Genomic DNA, 14,395 nt, shown 5'->3' on the forward strand with positions numbered 1-14,395 from the left:
TGTCACCTTGTGTCCAGGGCAACTGGGAGCTCTGCAGACAAAGCCGAGGATACGAGACTTTGACATGTATCGCTTATCAATAATTGTCACGAGCAGAGCTCATCTGCCATCTCTCCTACCGTTTCCTGTCAGTCATTTCGCAGCAGACTTGCTGTTGTGTGACAGCACTGCTCCTGGTCAGGAGCCCTGTTACTATCTGGAGCTGAGGAATGACTTGTTCTCCCTGCAGTTCCTACGTCTTCCTGTGCTGTGATGTATCATCTACTGCTGTGTGGGAAACACACAGCTTTGGGGTCTGTTTTGCAACACAACCTGTAAGGCAGACACAAACTCAAACAGACCATGATCTGGAATACTGTGTCCAGTTCTGGGCTCCCCAGTACAAAAAAGACAGGGATCTCTTGGGAAGAGTCCAGCGGAGGGCCACAAAGATGGTGAAGGGCCTGGAGCATCTCCCCGATGAGGAGAGACTAAGCAAACTGTCTGTTTAGCCTTGAGAAAAGAAGACTGAGAGGGGACTTGATCCAGGTCTATAAATACCTGAGGTGTGGGAGGCAAAGCGGCGAGGCCAGACTCTTTTCAGCAGTGTGTGGAAACAGGACAAGGGGAAACGGCCAGAAACTGGAGCATAGGAAGTTACACACGAATGGGCACAAGAACTTTATAGTGCAGGTTTATAGTGCAGGTGACGGAGCACTGGAACAGGCTGCCCAGGGAGGTGGTGGAGTCTCCTTCTCTGGAGATATTCAAGACCCGCCTGGATACCTACTTGTGTGACCTGGTGTAGGGAACCTGCTTTGGCAGGGGGTTGGACTTGATGATCTCTGGAGGTTTCTTCCAGCCCCTACGATTCTGTGATGCTGTGATTCTGTGAAGTGGGAGCGGAGGTTAAGTGCAGAATGTGTTGTCCTGGAAAACTCCCAGCTCTGTGAGCTGATAATTTCCATGTATCTTCATGTATCCCCTAGTTTGTTCTGGGCTTTGTGTGCACCAGACTTAGTAATAATTCAGATATACCAGCTCTGGTGAATTCTTCTTTGATAAGAAGAAACAATAAGCAAGGGATGGATTTGAGATCCTTAAACCCGTTTTTTCCCAAGGATATGTATCCCGATATGTATCCCTAGGAAAGAAAGATTCATTCATTTTTCTTTTACCATTATCTTTTTCTGCTTAGCATTCCTGGGCAGGAATGCTGTCAGATCTCCATGTGCATCAATTTCTACAAGTTGACCAAAATAATCTGGATGGTGAGTAAAGTGTTGAGGCACTTCATCCTTGGCTTTGCCTTTTTTTGTCAGTGGGGACATTTTTAGTTTCATGTGAATACCACAGCTGGTTTTGAGAACACTTCCTTTAATGTGTATTTCTGGTGCATTCCAAGGAGTCTTTTGGGGTAGATTTAGGCTATTAAATCCTCTCCATCTTTTTTTTTTTTTTTTTTTAATCTACTTCAGCACTTTCCACATTTGCAAATGCAGAATTAAATGGCTCATGAAATATCTTGTAACAAATGAAGATGACAATACAAAGTAATGGAATAAGCTATTGCTAATATCGGATACCTGTATGCCTAATAGTCACTGCGCACTGTGGAATAAAAATGATCAAAATAAATGACACTTCTTAACTCAAGGGATAAATTATGCCACAGGTAAGATGCTAAACAGTGAAAAAGAAAGAGATTTATCTAGATGGAAAAGTTCAGCAACATCAGCAACCCCTGCTCTTCACATTCTGTTTGGGGTTACAGGCAGTATTCAGAAGGAATAATTATAGCTGGGGGAAAAAGCTCAGAAGGTCTATTTAGATTAGTGCTTTTGGAGGAATCTTCAAGCCGTGTCTGTATTATCTGGAATGACTTAAAGGGAGACTGGTTTAATTTCTAATACTCATTATAATTTTTAGAAGAGTACAATTTTGCAGATAGGCAAAAATCATCTCAGATGCTTCTATAACACCTTTCTGTTACTATGGCGCTTTGTAAACCTTGTTATGCATTCCATTCACAGCTAATAAACATCCTCTTTGGACAGAGGACGTGGTGGCCTGCTGAGACTTTCTAGCATCTTTAGAAAGCAAAGTCAAGGGAATTTTTTTGCCTGCAGAAATTATAAGAGAGGGGTATGGAAGTGGAGTGCAATCGTCTAAACTGATCTGGGCAACGGTGCTGAGCAAAGGCTTTGATTCTTGCAGAGAGGGGTAAAAAAGTAGTACAAGTGGGTTTTGCAGCTTGTATTAAGCACTGCTTTCCAAGCAGCACATCTCTTTCTGGTGTCACATTTAGACAACCTTCATTACTGACTTGCATGAGCTGCATGACCTGGGGTAAGGGGCATTTTTAACAAGAGATGTCTCATCCAAATATTGGCCTTGTACAACGTAATCTGAAAGAAGACTGTAACCTAAAATTGGATGGCTCCCAGAGTCAGCTCTGTGCATTCCATTGCTGAGACCAAGGCAAAATCTGTCAGTGTCCATTTAAAACTGGACCAAGGATGTGGGTGGATTTGGCCCTGCAGGAGACTTGTGGGAGTATATTATGTTATTTTCTGGAGTTAGCTTTAGGTAGGTCATTCTGCTTTCTGTCTTGTAGCTTTGTACATCTATCAAGCTTTATACAGGGGTATTTGTTGTTTATCTTCTGGTAATCTGAACTAACCAGAAAAGGTTCAGAAAATGTTTCAGAAGTAGAGATCTCTAGCAACAGGATTGGTTCAGTCTCTCCCTGTTCCTTCTTCCCTCTCCCACATATGATAAATGTTGGGTGTCGGTGAGACTTTCCATAGAGCTTTCTGTATTTCTCATCATAGGAAATCTAAAATAGAGGTTGATTCTCAGCAGTGAAGGCCGATCCTCTGATCACACTTCCCATCCTGTGTTTGGACAGAGAGGCCCGAGGCTTTGTGTCTGGTTCAGCATTTCATGAGATGCACACCTGGGATGTAAGAAAAAAGAGAAGGAAACGCTATTCACTTTTCATCTTCCACAGCAATTTGGGGTAATCTGAGATTTAATTTATTCACCGGTTGAAAGGGAAGCGGAAATCAAGCCAGCATCTTTCTTTTGAGCCAGCCTCTTTCTTGAGTACCCTGTGGAGGCTCACACAAAAGAGCTCTGATCACTCATAACTACGTGCTTGTTCTAATTATGGAAAGATTGAGCATTGCTTACAAAATTGCCCACTGCACTTCAGCGCACCGCATTGTTAGACTACAAAAGCTTTTCTTTGTCTTCTTTTTTTTCCCTTCCCCAGCAGACCCAGCATCAGCCTGTTTAATGGAGAGCTGCATGGTCAGAATTAATGTGGAGGAACCTCACGCAGATTATACAGGAGGGGCTGGCAAAGCCAGGTGCTGACCTGCTCCCTGTGTTGGGAATGGGGCAGATGTCAGTGATGTAGTGGTCAGAGCGGGACATTGGCAGGGCCGTATTCTTGTACATCCTAATCACAGGTAGTGCTGGGGACACAGCCCCTGTTTCACATCTTTTCGATGCAGAAAGGTGAGAGCTTCTCAATGGGTGCTTCACCACTATGTATCAGCCTCAGCCATGGAGGTGGTGAATGAGCTAACACACACGTAGTTCTGCCTTTCTTTAGTTACAGATGCTTTGTTTCTTAGGAGGATGTTTAGCAGTACGCCCACATTGTGCAGGCGTTATCTTCATGGGGACAGCTCTGTCCCTCGGGCTGTCTCACCCCGAGCTCCCCCGCCCGGGAGCTGGGAACTACTCGTCCCGTCATGCCGTGCAGGGAGCGCCGCGACACGTGCGAGGCGCGGGGGTTGCGGGCGCCGGGTGCGGCGGTGCGGTAAGTGCGCGCTGTGTGCGCTGTGTGCGCTGTGTGCTGCCGGCCCCTCCTGCGGGAGCCGAGCGGGAGGAGCGGCGGGGCCGTTCTCCGAGCCCCTTGGTGCAGCTCCTCCCGCTCGGTCGCCCTCCGGATCCTTTCAGTGCCAGGCCCGGCGGTTCGGGGTTAGTGCTGGGCCTGAAGGACGCGAGCTTGGTTTTATAGCGGATGATCCTTTGGAAGTAGTGACCTGTGTCGCTGCATGCGTGTTTTGGTTACCAGGTTTCTGAGACGAACCGTGCTAAAGGGGCACAGTGAGAAGCAGGAAACTTTCTGCAGTGAAGGGAATTAGTGCAGTCCATCTCCACGGGGTAAAAGTCCTGCACTCTGTCAGAGGTGCTCTTGAGAGCTTGCGGTGTGAGGCAGCCATCCGTGCTGCCTGATTCATGGTGTAAGCAGAGGGACCTATCAGTCGTGTTCTCTATCTAAGAGGAAGGAGAAGAAAATACTGCTGATCTGTAGTTTTCCTCTTAGGCTTAAATCCTGTAAAGCGACAGAGACAAAAAAAGTAATATTTTTAATAAACAACATGTCTATACTACCTTATGCACTGTAAGTAAGGAGTATAGTGCTGTGAAAGTGGTTAGTGTGGTTGACAGCTTCATCCCTGCCCCCATCTTCTAGCAGAAGGGGATCTGAGGATAACAGCGATGCATTCCAGGCCTGCAGTTGAGCCAGACCTGAGCTGTTGTTACCTGCAGCTGTCTGTTCTGCCAGGGCGTTCCTAGGCTGACGTTTGGATGAGTTGATGAAAAAGCAAGTTTCACTTACTTGGTCACTGATCAGGACCCCATCCCCTGCGCTGGATGCAACTGTCTGGAGCCACAGGCAGGAAAGCATCACGTCTTCTTTCCAGTGTTCATCACTACTGAGGAGTTTTCACAAGCAGCCCAGCAGTTTCCAATAAGTTTTGGGCTCCTTTAATATTGTTATAACTTTCTTTAAACTCTGCTTTTTAAATTCTAGTATACCCTTACAATTTCACTATGCTATGGTACCTTCAAAATATTTGCAATGCGGAGGCAGCCTATCCTGTAATAGAGAACTGACTTATGGTGAGCATATGCTGCCTTTTCTCTGCCCACCTGTTGCTTCTTGTAATAAAACGTTTGGGATCATGAATAAATATTTTTGTGGTGGATGTGCAAAGTGTAGCACATTTCTGATCTAGGGGCCTGTAGACACTGTGGAGTTAGAAAAGCAATGAAGTCAGAGCAGAGCAGCTTGCATTCTGCTTCTGTGTGATTGCGTGAGTTCTTAACTGGGGGCAGCGCATCATTAGCAAAGGAGCAATTAAAACTTGAATTATCAGATCCCTCCAGGCATCGCTATGTCTTTCTCTGATGTAACTGTTTTGTGTCTCAGCAGGGTTCACCAATCATGGCAAGAAGGGCCTTGAAACTTGCCTCGCTGGCAACAGCTGCTTCTGGCATCTACCTGTATGGCAACAAGTTCATGGATCCCAATGATTTTGGAGTTGTTCGTGTGGGCCGAGCCATTGCCACAGTAAGTTTCATAGTAGCGCCGTACAGAAGGATTCCTAGAGGGGGTTCAGAGATTTGGAGCTCACAAATACAGAATCACAAGTATTTGTGAACTCCAGGAGTCAACAAGTCAGCTGGGAGCTCCTCAAGTTGTTGACCTCATTGCAACCTTTCAATACCTGAAGGGAACTTACTCCCAGGAGGGGAGTAAACTCTTCGAAAAGGCTGATAATAGCAGGACTAGGGGAAATGGTTTTAAGTTAAAAGAAGGAATGTTTAGCTTGGATGTTAGGGGGAAGTTCTTTACTAAGAGAGTGGTTAGGTCCTGGAACAGGCTGCCCAGTGAGGTTGTGGATGCCCCGTCCTTGGAGGTGTTCAAGACCAGGTTGGACAGGGCTCACAAAAAAGTGAGGGCTGAAATACAAACTTTAATCTTTTCTTCTTAAAATAAGTTTTAGGCTTTGTGCTCTGTCCCTGACTATAAGGAAGTATTGCCTGGTAGTATGGAGCAGCTCTCTTACTGCCTATGAAGCTGAGACCTGAAGAGGCTGAATCTAGTAGAATAATTATACATGTTCATTTATTGGGCTTGCTTATTTTGTAAATGAAAACTGAGGTTTTGTAGCAAGCAACTTTAGATATTGGTGGAATCTATGTGGACCTAACCTGTCTGTCCTTTGATTTAGCTCTGGCCAGGTTTCTTAATGATTGGACCATATCCAACCCAAAAGCAGGCTGTAATTGAAAGGCTGTAATTCATAGAATGATAAAATAGCTTAGGTTGGAAGGGACCTTAAAAACCATCCCGTTCCAAATCCCTGCTGTGGTCAGGGTTGTCATCCACTAGATCAGGCTGCCGAGGGCCCCATCCAGCCTGGCCTTGAATGCCTCAAGGGATGGGGCATTCACACCACCCTCTGAGTGAGGAATTTTTTCCTAACAGCTAACCTAAAACTCCCTTCTTTTAGTTTTGAGCCATTCCCCCTGGTCCTGTCACTGTCAGATATTGTAAAATGTCTCTCCTACATACAGGCTCCCCTTGAGTACTTTAAGGCTGCAATGAGATCTTCCTGCAGCATTCTCTTCTCCAAGCTAAACAAGCTCAGCTGTCAGCCTTTCCTCATCAGAGAGGTGTTGCAGCCCTCCAAGTGTCTTCATTGCCTCCTGTGGACCTACTGCAACAACTCTGGATCATTCTTGAGATGGGGGCCCCAGACTTGGACGCAGAACTCCAGATGGGATCTCATGAGGGCAAAGTAGATATGGATAGCCCCCTTCCTGATATTTAGGAAGAGAGTTTTGCAAGAATCTAAGATAGGGTATGATGTAACAAAAAAAATCCTGGAAGAAAGAATGAGTGGAGTTCAGGAAAGCTGAGTTAGAACTATGAGACTTCAGACCAATTTCATTTGAATTGGAATAGAAAGATTTGAATTTGCTAGTACTTAAAACAGAGTGATTCTGTTGTCCTTTGCAGACTTCAGAAAGTTGTTGCAGTTCCCAGTAGCTGGGAGAACTGGCTTTTGTTTGTATGTCGATAGACAACTGAGGGAACATTGTGCCATGACTAGGTGGGATCTGAGGATTGTTTTAGGAGTGGTGGGAAGAATGTAAGGAATTGAGAGTTAATCGAATCTAAATGGGAGGCCAAGACTTTGGGACATTTAACACTGGACTGGATACAAGATCAGTTAAAGAAAAGTTATCTGGCATTGGAGAGGAGAGGGACCAGTTGATCTTGTTGGTCTTATTGTGTCTCTGAGATTCAGTCTCACTTTGTAGTGTGAATGATGGCACTATTCTTGGGTCAGAATGAATTTAGTAGCCTGGACAGCATCATGTTTCAGGCAGTTTTCTGTGTTCTGATAAAGTCAGGGGCCTGGCAGAGCTTTGCACATTTGCCATATTTCTTTGAGGGTAGCCCAAGTTGTTTTGGGTATGTGAAATGAACGCTATGTACTGTAGCTGGAATATTTCTCACACAGTAACAGGGTTTTGGCAATGTCAGTGTTGTCTATCAGGATCATCATAATACTAATTTAGTGTTTAAGGTTATGATGTAATTAGCAAATACTTAATTAATTCCCTCGTCCTCTAATACAGGCCAATCTGTTAGCCTCTTCTCTTCAAGTTGGAGGTGATAATTACCCTCATGGACTAGAGATAAAATACGAACCAACTCAGGCATTCATGCAAGACTGATTTGAACATCCTTTCACTTCGCAGTTGTTGTTTGAGGCTGGAAAGATACTTTGAAAAGTTTTTCTTTAGAGTGTGTGTCTGTGTAGCTGTGCACCTTCTGAATTCATTAGGGGCAAGAGAGCCTGAAAAGCCAGAAGAAAAAATTGGGTTTGTTCAGTTTCTGGTCTGGAAAACAGGAAACCTGAACTCCACAAGGAAAAAATATATCCACTTATGTCTCGTTCCTAGCTGGATTTACTTGTGTATGCATCTCCAAGCCTTTGACTGTTGCTCCTTTGTCAACTCCAGTCACTCTGTTTCAAAACAGATTTAATCTCCCTTTCTGTCTGACTCTTCTGATACACTGATTGTACTTCAGGTGTTTCATCTGTGCCTTTCCTAGGCACATGTGCAGTGAAAGAAGGCCTCGTATCCCATTCTACATTGAGATGCTACCCCTTTGTTAGGGAGGTTTTAGGAAAGCTTTAGATCTGTTATATGCAAATAGTTCTAAATATTTACAGTTTAAGTGACATTCCTTTCTCTCCCTCCAAGTAAATTTTAGGTCATGAGCTGTGTTTTTCTGCTCCATTTGCTGGCCTTCTGACTGTGGAAAGAGAGGAACTTTAGTCAAAGGTTAAAACTGTGAAATACCCAATATTCATTTGCAGAAATTAAGGCATTTAGGAATTTCATTCTATTGCCTATGGCTATGTCTAGCTAATAATCTTCAGCTGGTTCACCATGTTGTACATTTGCAATTGGGTATCTGACCCTCTTGCCCTCTAGTCCTTCATGAAGTTGAGTATCTCAGCAAGCACTACTGCTTGTGGTTATCAGTGAGCCTGTGTTAAGCCACTCAGTGTCCCTTCTGAGCCAGAAGTCTTTCCAGACTGAGTTCCCAGTGCACCAGTGTGCAGTTAGACAAGCTGGACGTGAGAAGATCAGGTATAGGATAATGGGCATTGGCTGTTTTTGATAGGTGTGTGCCTCTGAGATCCCTGCACTGCTTTCTCTAAATGTTTAATGAATTTTTAATTTTTTTTTTGTTTTCACGGTTTATTAATGTAAACTCTGCTGTGGAGCTTAAACTTTGGAACCTGAACTACATACATCCACCTAAACAGATGGTTTGTTGTTTTTTAGCCTAAGATAACTGCAGAGCTTGACCAACTTTTCTGTTTTTGTTTGCAGACGGCAGTTATCACCTATGACTACCTCACCTCCCTTCGCAATGTCCCATATGGATCAGAAGAATATGACGTCCTCAAATCACAGGTAGGTTATACTGCTGAATTGTGTTCCTCAGAAGCTCTTTGAGGCACAGGTATGTTTCCAGGGCCATTGCTATAAAACAAGCTGTCAAGCTGCCAGCTTAATGATTCAGTATATCTTCTACCAAACTGTTGATAACCAGAGGGGCAAACTGTGGAGCATTCTGGATAAGAATCAGGCAATACCTGCATTGCTGAATGGAGAAGTTCCTTTGTCAAGAATTGGCATGTGCAACCAGTGCTTGCTTATACCCATTAGAGATTCAAGTTCTTATTGAATGGGGTAAGATGTGTTTGGGCCCTGTTACCAGTTCCCTGCTGCCTGGAGTGGTTGTGTGGAGGTCAGGGGCAGAGAATGGTCTGTCAGTGGTTTCTTATACTGTTTATCCAAGCAGGGTAATGCTTGAAGGCTGAGAGATATAAGTAAAAGCAGAGTCTTGGACAGGAAGTAATAGGGATGAATTAGGTCTGTCAGTCTTTCAAGAAATCAGAAGTAATTGGGCAATGATACATCTTGCTGTAAGGCTGTTTTGTGTTGTGTTTTGGTATGACCAACTGGAGTGAATAGAAAATGCATTTGTAGTGAGAAGTATAAGCATCCCCGTTGCTCCTCTGAGACCTGTGCTACACTTTTCCCTCTGTCCTGCAGCCCTACAATATCTTGATCTGTGACTGATGCCAAGTTTTACTTCATTGTATATCATGTAGCCACCGTCTCTCTTCTATTCAAGCTCAGGGCTGAGTTGGAGTGAGAAATGTGGTCTATGCCAAATTAGACAAATCTGTGCAGTACTTTTAAAATAAGATAGTTAACTTCCTTTTTCTTCTTAGTACACACAGAATGTGGTCAGCTGATGTGGACGGAATGCATGAGGGTAGTGATCTTCAGGCAGCCTCAGACCAGAGGGAGCTCTAAAGCAGGACACAGCAATAGGCCTGGCTTGTGGTTGAGCATTGGACTCCATTTCCTGCATTTTACCAAGGCATGTGCCATCCATACTGGTTCAGACCTCATCCAGAGTTAGAAATCAATGGCATTTGGATTAAGCATGCTTTGGGTTCCTCTGGCAGAAAAGCAGCACCAACAGCATGGTCCTAAAGTGTTTTCAGGATAGTTCACTTTGCAGCTTTTCTAGGCTTGTTCTCATCCTCTCCTATGTAAAGATGCTAAGCTGCTCTGTTGTAGTGTCTCATCCCAAGTAAGCAGCAGTGATACCCTGACATAAAGTAGGGATAGGCTTGTTGGACTCCTGAGTTCTGCTTTCCGTCTGCTCGTGTCTCTGACTTTTGCTTTTGAAACCTGGCTTGCAGAAGGGCTGCCTGTTGCTTTCTTGGGCAATAACCAAGTTATGGAGTCATCAGTACTGTGGACAACTTATTTGGCAGCTTTTTGTAGCAGCCCTTGCAAATTCTTGACCTTTTGCTGTATGTCTCCATGACTTCATTAACCTCTGTCATGCAGGCTTCAATGGTTTGTCAATTCATGCCCTTGCAGCCAGTCCAGGCCCTGTTTGCTGGTGCTGCTCAGAGCTGTGCTCTCCCTGTGTGGCTGCCAAGACTAGCTGAGTCAGTGTCTGTCTGTGGCAGCGTGAGTGGCTCAGTGGTGTGGCCAACACTAGCCTTTGGCTGCATGAAGTAGAATGAGCAGGGAGATGAAGAGGAGAGAGTACTTGCAGAAATAGTGTGAATTAGCAAAACCCTTTGACCTGTGAAGGCCTGTCCTCCTGTTGGCAAATGTTAAAGAAGTTTGTTGGTGTAGAACCAGCTCAGAAGAGGATGATAAATGTTTAAGAAGTTGATTCTAAAGGTTAGATGCTGGATGAGACTAAGAGAACACGAATACTCTTCTCAAGTGTTCTGTGTGTAACTTGTTACTTGTCTCTGTCCTTGATAGGTCTTTGGTGCTCTTGGCCATAAATTGCATTCTTTTGCCCTTCTGTCCTTCTAGTGAAGCCAGGCTAATTTCCTCTCTATACGCTGAGTTTGGTCTTTCAAACATATGCATGAGTTAGTTAATGATTTCCAGCTTCTTTTTTTGTGCTGTGCGTAGAACAGAGTTTCTGCGAGGCATGGGCTTAGTGACCCTGGGGCTGTGGATAGTACCAACAGGTCTGAGTGGAGCTGCTGTGCCTCTCCTCTGGTGAGGGCATCCATGCAGTTGCATACGTGTCTGAGATGGGGAGATAGCTGTGAATTGAAAAGGACTATCTTCTGTGTAGCTTCTCCTGGTACTCAGTATACTGGTGGGTGCTGCTTGAGTGCAAATGATAATACTTGACTATCCTCAGATTCCCAGTCAGCCATTAAACCGGGGCCTCTAAATTACCCACAGGGTAATTTAGATGGGAGATGAGAAGCTTCAGTGGCAGCACCAGTCCCTGAGCCTGTTGGGGTGAAACAGGGGCATAGTCATTAGGAAGCAATTAAATGCAAATCAGATTAAGAAGGAAGTGGGTTCCCCAGGGGCTTTTAGCCAGGTTCCCGCTTAGCTCCAAGGAAACCTCTTCAATCTTACTCTATTTTTCTGTCCCTCACGGGCCACTTTGATGCTAATGTTCTCAGCTAGTCAGTTCTAAGCATCTTTTTATGGTCAGTAGATTGGTGAAGTATTTGCTACTTTCTACAGGGTGAGAAGCAGTAGCTGGAATTTCACTGTGTGTCCCTGGGGTTGGTTCTATCATTTATGCATCTGTGTGTTTCCCAGCAGCCATGAGATATGAGGAGCCACCTTCCTGAAGGCACTCATAGCCCTTCTTCAACAGCAGTGAAAAGAAGTCTTATCTTTTCCACTGCTGCTGCTTCCTGTAGTGGGGTGAACGTGCTCAAGTAGTCAGACTTCACATCCATAACATTGTGTGCTTCGCCTCATCCCTGATGTCTTCAGCCTGAGATAGAAGTCCTTTTCTGGCCTGTCTGCCCCTGATCTGAATGTGAAGGTATTGCCAGGATACTGATACCAAAGCCAGTGGTAGCCAGGGTTAAACTCAAGACACAGGATGTCTGTAGGTCTAGTGCCAGAAGAATTTTGGGAAAGTACAAGCTTTTTTCAGTATATGGCTTTTCCTTTAAATGATTCCAACCATCTTTGCATGTATGAGCTTGGGCATTTCTTTCTCTTCCTGCTTCTGGTTGTATGGAGAATCAGAGGAAGCATGTTGGCACAGTGCCCTTTCCCAGGTGGGAAGTTTCTTACCTATTCCCTTCTCAACAAATAATTTTGTTATGTGAAGGGCTACATTTCTTTTGATGTTCCCCTGCCTCCTTGTGCAGTTGTTTCATCAGTCCTGAGTCAGCCTACCCTTTGACGTTTCCATTGTGCTTCTCATCATAGCACCTGGATGCCTTGTTAGATGCTCCTTATATTGCTGGCATCAATTTCTGTTGATCCTGCTGTCAGGCGGTATCTCACAACATGTTTGTTTAAGAGGACTTAAACATCAGTGGACTTCTAAGTTATCCTCATCAAAGTAAGAGGATTGCAGTGGGTCATTCAGCTTGCAAATTTCTACACTAGTGATCATCGGTGAAAATCTTGAGCAGGGCATTTATTTTGTCATTTTATTATGTAAGACAGAAGTTACTGCTGCAATTGTGGATACAATGTTTTTTTTTTAAACAAAGAGGAGATAGGAAGGAGAGAGAAGATCTCTGGTCAAGGTGTCTCTGGAGACAGTGAGAATCCATTCTTGAATTAACTTTGTTGGCAATAGAATCGCTTTGTCAGGGAAAAGCCATTTGGGGAGGTTAATTAACTTCCTCCTTCTGAGAACAGAATGTGGATGTTCTCATCAGGCTCTTGGTTATTGGGCTTTCAGTATCTGGACAAATATTTTGAAGGTGAAACCCTAGTGACCTTGTGCCATCATTACACAGGATGGTATTTCTTGTTCCTTCAGAGTTATTATGGTCATATGTCATGTTTGTTTCTCATGGCAAGGTATTTTGGAAAAAAATAGTCTCGCAGTGTTGTTACCTAACTGAAGGACCCTGCCAGCCAGGAAAGAAAACAAATTAGTGTACCTGTGTATGTTTGGTTGGTTTCTTTTTAAGCATTGTACATTTCCTGATAGCTCAGACCAGCTTCCACCAGGATTCAGTAATACTGTGTGTCGTTATAGGAAGGGAGATACTAAAATAGTTTCTTCACGGTGGATCTAGACTGTGCCTGCAGAGAAATTCCTGGGAGGTCTCCACAGCAGTCCTTCAAACTGACAGCTCAGAATGAGGACCAGGGGTTGTTCTGCACCGCAGCTGGTGCATGTGCTGGTGGTTCTCTTTGCCTTCAAATTGTGGTGAGCATGCTCAGAAGATTGAACTTCCATAGGGGTAGCTGTTAGGTGGCAGTGACTTTCTGTCACCAAACTAAACGGGAACCAGTGAGAGCGGTAAAGAACTTCACATTTCGTCTGCAGTACCTGAGCTGATTGTTTTAGGTTGCCTCATGCTTGTAGATATATCTTCATCTATATGGAATGATGGACAGTAATGTAGTCTAAAGAAGCTACTAATAGGGCCAGCTCTTGCCTTCATGACTCTACTTAGAAGTGTTGCTGTCTAGCAGACTTTCTGCTGGCACATAAAGCATGAAAGCTTTGCAGCAAAAACACGTAACAAGCTCTTAAAATTTTAAGACATTTCCTTTTCCTCCTTCTGCTTAGAAAGCAGAGTATGGTCAGTTGCATGTTATGGTCACAGCATCTCAAGGGTTTAATTCTGTAGTGTGGAAGGTCCATTTTGGGATGTGTGCCTAGAAAGAAGGGTGTCTTTTTGTCCTCTGCAGAGATTTATTTGAAGAAATAGGCCATCTCACTGTGGTGTTTTTGGAGGAGAGGGAAGGAGAGAAGTGAGGGGAAATAATACCTAATTTAGTGCAGTGTTCTTGCTGGCTCAGCACTCTCATCCCTGAAGTGTCTCACAAGGAGCATGAGTGTCCAGTATCAGGTATGTCACTGATCTACTAGGTTTGCCTAAGCAGTCATGTCTTTCGGGCACCTCCCCAGCTGGAGTGAAACTGTGGGCCTTGGGAGTGTTCTGCCTTCTCTCCTCCAGGTGGGGCTATCCCTTTGCATTTGAATCCCCGAGGACCTCATTTGATTTTTTTTTTTATAGCCGCTGAGGTGTGCATAATAGCCAGAGGAACATCTGAAGAACATTTCAGCTGGTGCAGGGAGGAACCTACTGGAAGCTCTTGAGGGATGTGGGTTACAAGGAGTTTGCATCATGAGGAGCGCCATGAAAGGAGCAACTGGAACATGGAGAAATAGTTCTATATAGTGTTTAGACTACATCTTGAGTCTTGGTGTGAAATAGACACTCACTGGGGCAAAGTCAGAGACTTAGAAAGAGATGGTGTTGGCTTTGAAGAACTCAGGGTTTGGAATGACTTGTTTGCCTGGATTTTCACCCTGGATGTGAAAGGTGCAAATAGATATGCATGCAGGATTTCTCAGAGGACTGAAGAGGGAAGGAAGCAGAAAGAAAGTGAGATCTCTTAGGGTGCTACTGTATGTAACTTAAGACTGTTCTAATTGACTTTGGATCAGTACCTATGTAGGGATGTTTTCTTAGTGAGGGACTGGGTAGTGTCCAGCTACTACTGATCAGTTTGT

At 44.4% G+C, this 14,395-nt stretch overlaps 1 protein-coding gene across 4 annotated transcripts in view; it reads left to right on the forward strand.

Moving 5' to 3' along the window:
• The window catches only part of ADCK1 (aarF domain containing kinase 1), a 76,220-nt gene that overhangs the window by 703 nt on the left and 61,122 nt on the right, over positions 1-14,395 (forward strand). Inside the window, exons 1-3 of one of the 4 annotated variants that reach the window (XM_015865225.3) lie at positions 3,760-3,811; positions 5,213-5,353; positions 8,707-8,790. In XM_015865225.3, the coding sequence (XP_015720711.2) occupies positions 5,228-5,353; positions 8,707-8,790 (210 nt within the window). In that variant the 5' untranslated portion in view covers positions 3,760-3,811; positions 5,213-5,227. Of the gene's footprint in view, positions 1-3,759; positions 3,812-5,212; positions 5,354-8,706; positions 8,791-14,395 lie in introns of those variants that run through there. The other 3 variants (XM_015865226.3, XM_085549289.1, XM_085549288.1) reach the window with 3 other exon arrangements.

This window comes from Coturnix japonica, chromosome 5, assembly GCF_054131305.1.
Source record: "Coturnix japonica strain WE chromosome 5, WE-NBRP24, whole genome shotgun sequence".
Lineage (NCBI taxonomy): Eukaryota > Metazoa > Chordata > Aves > Galliformes > Phasianidae > Coturnix > Coturnix japonica.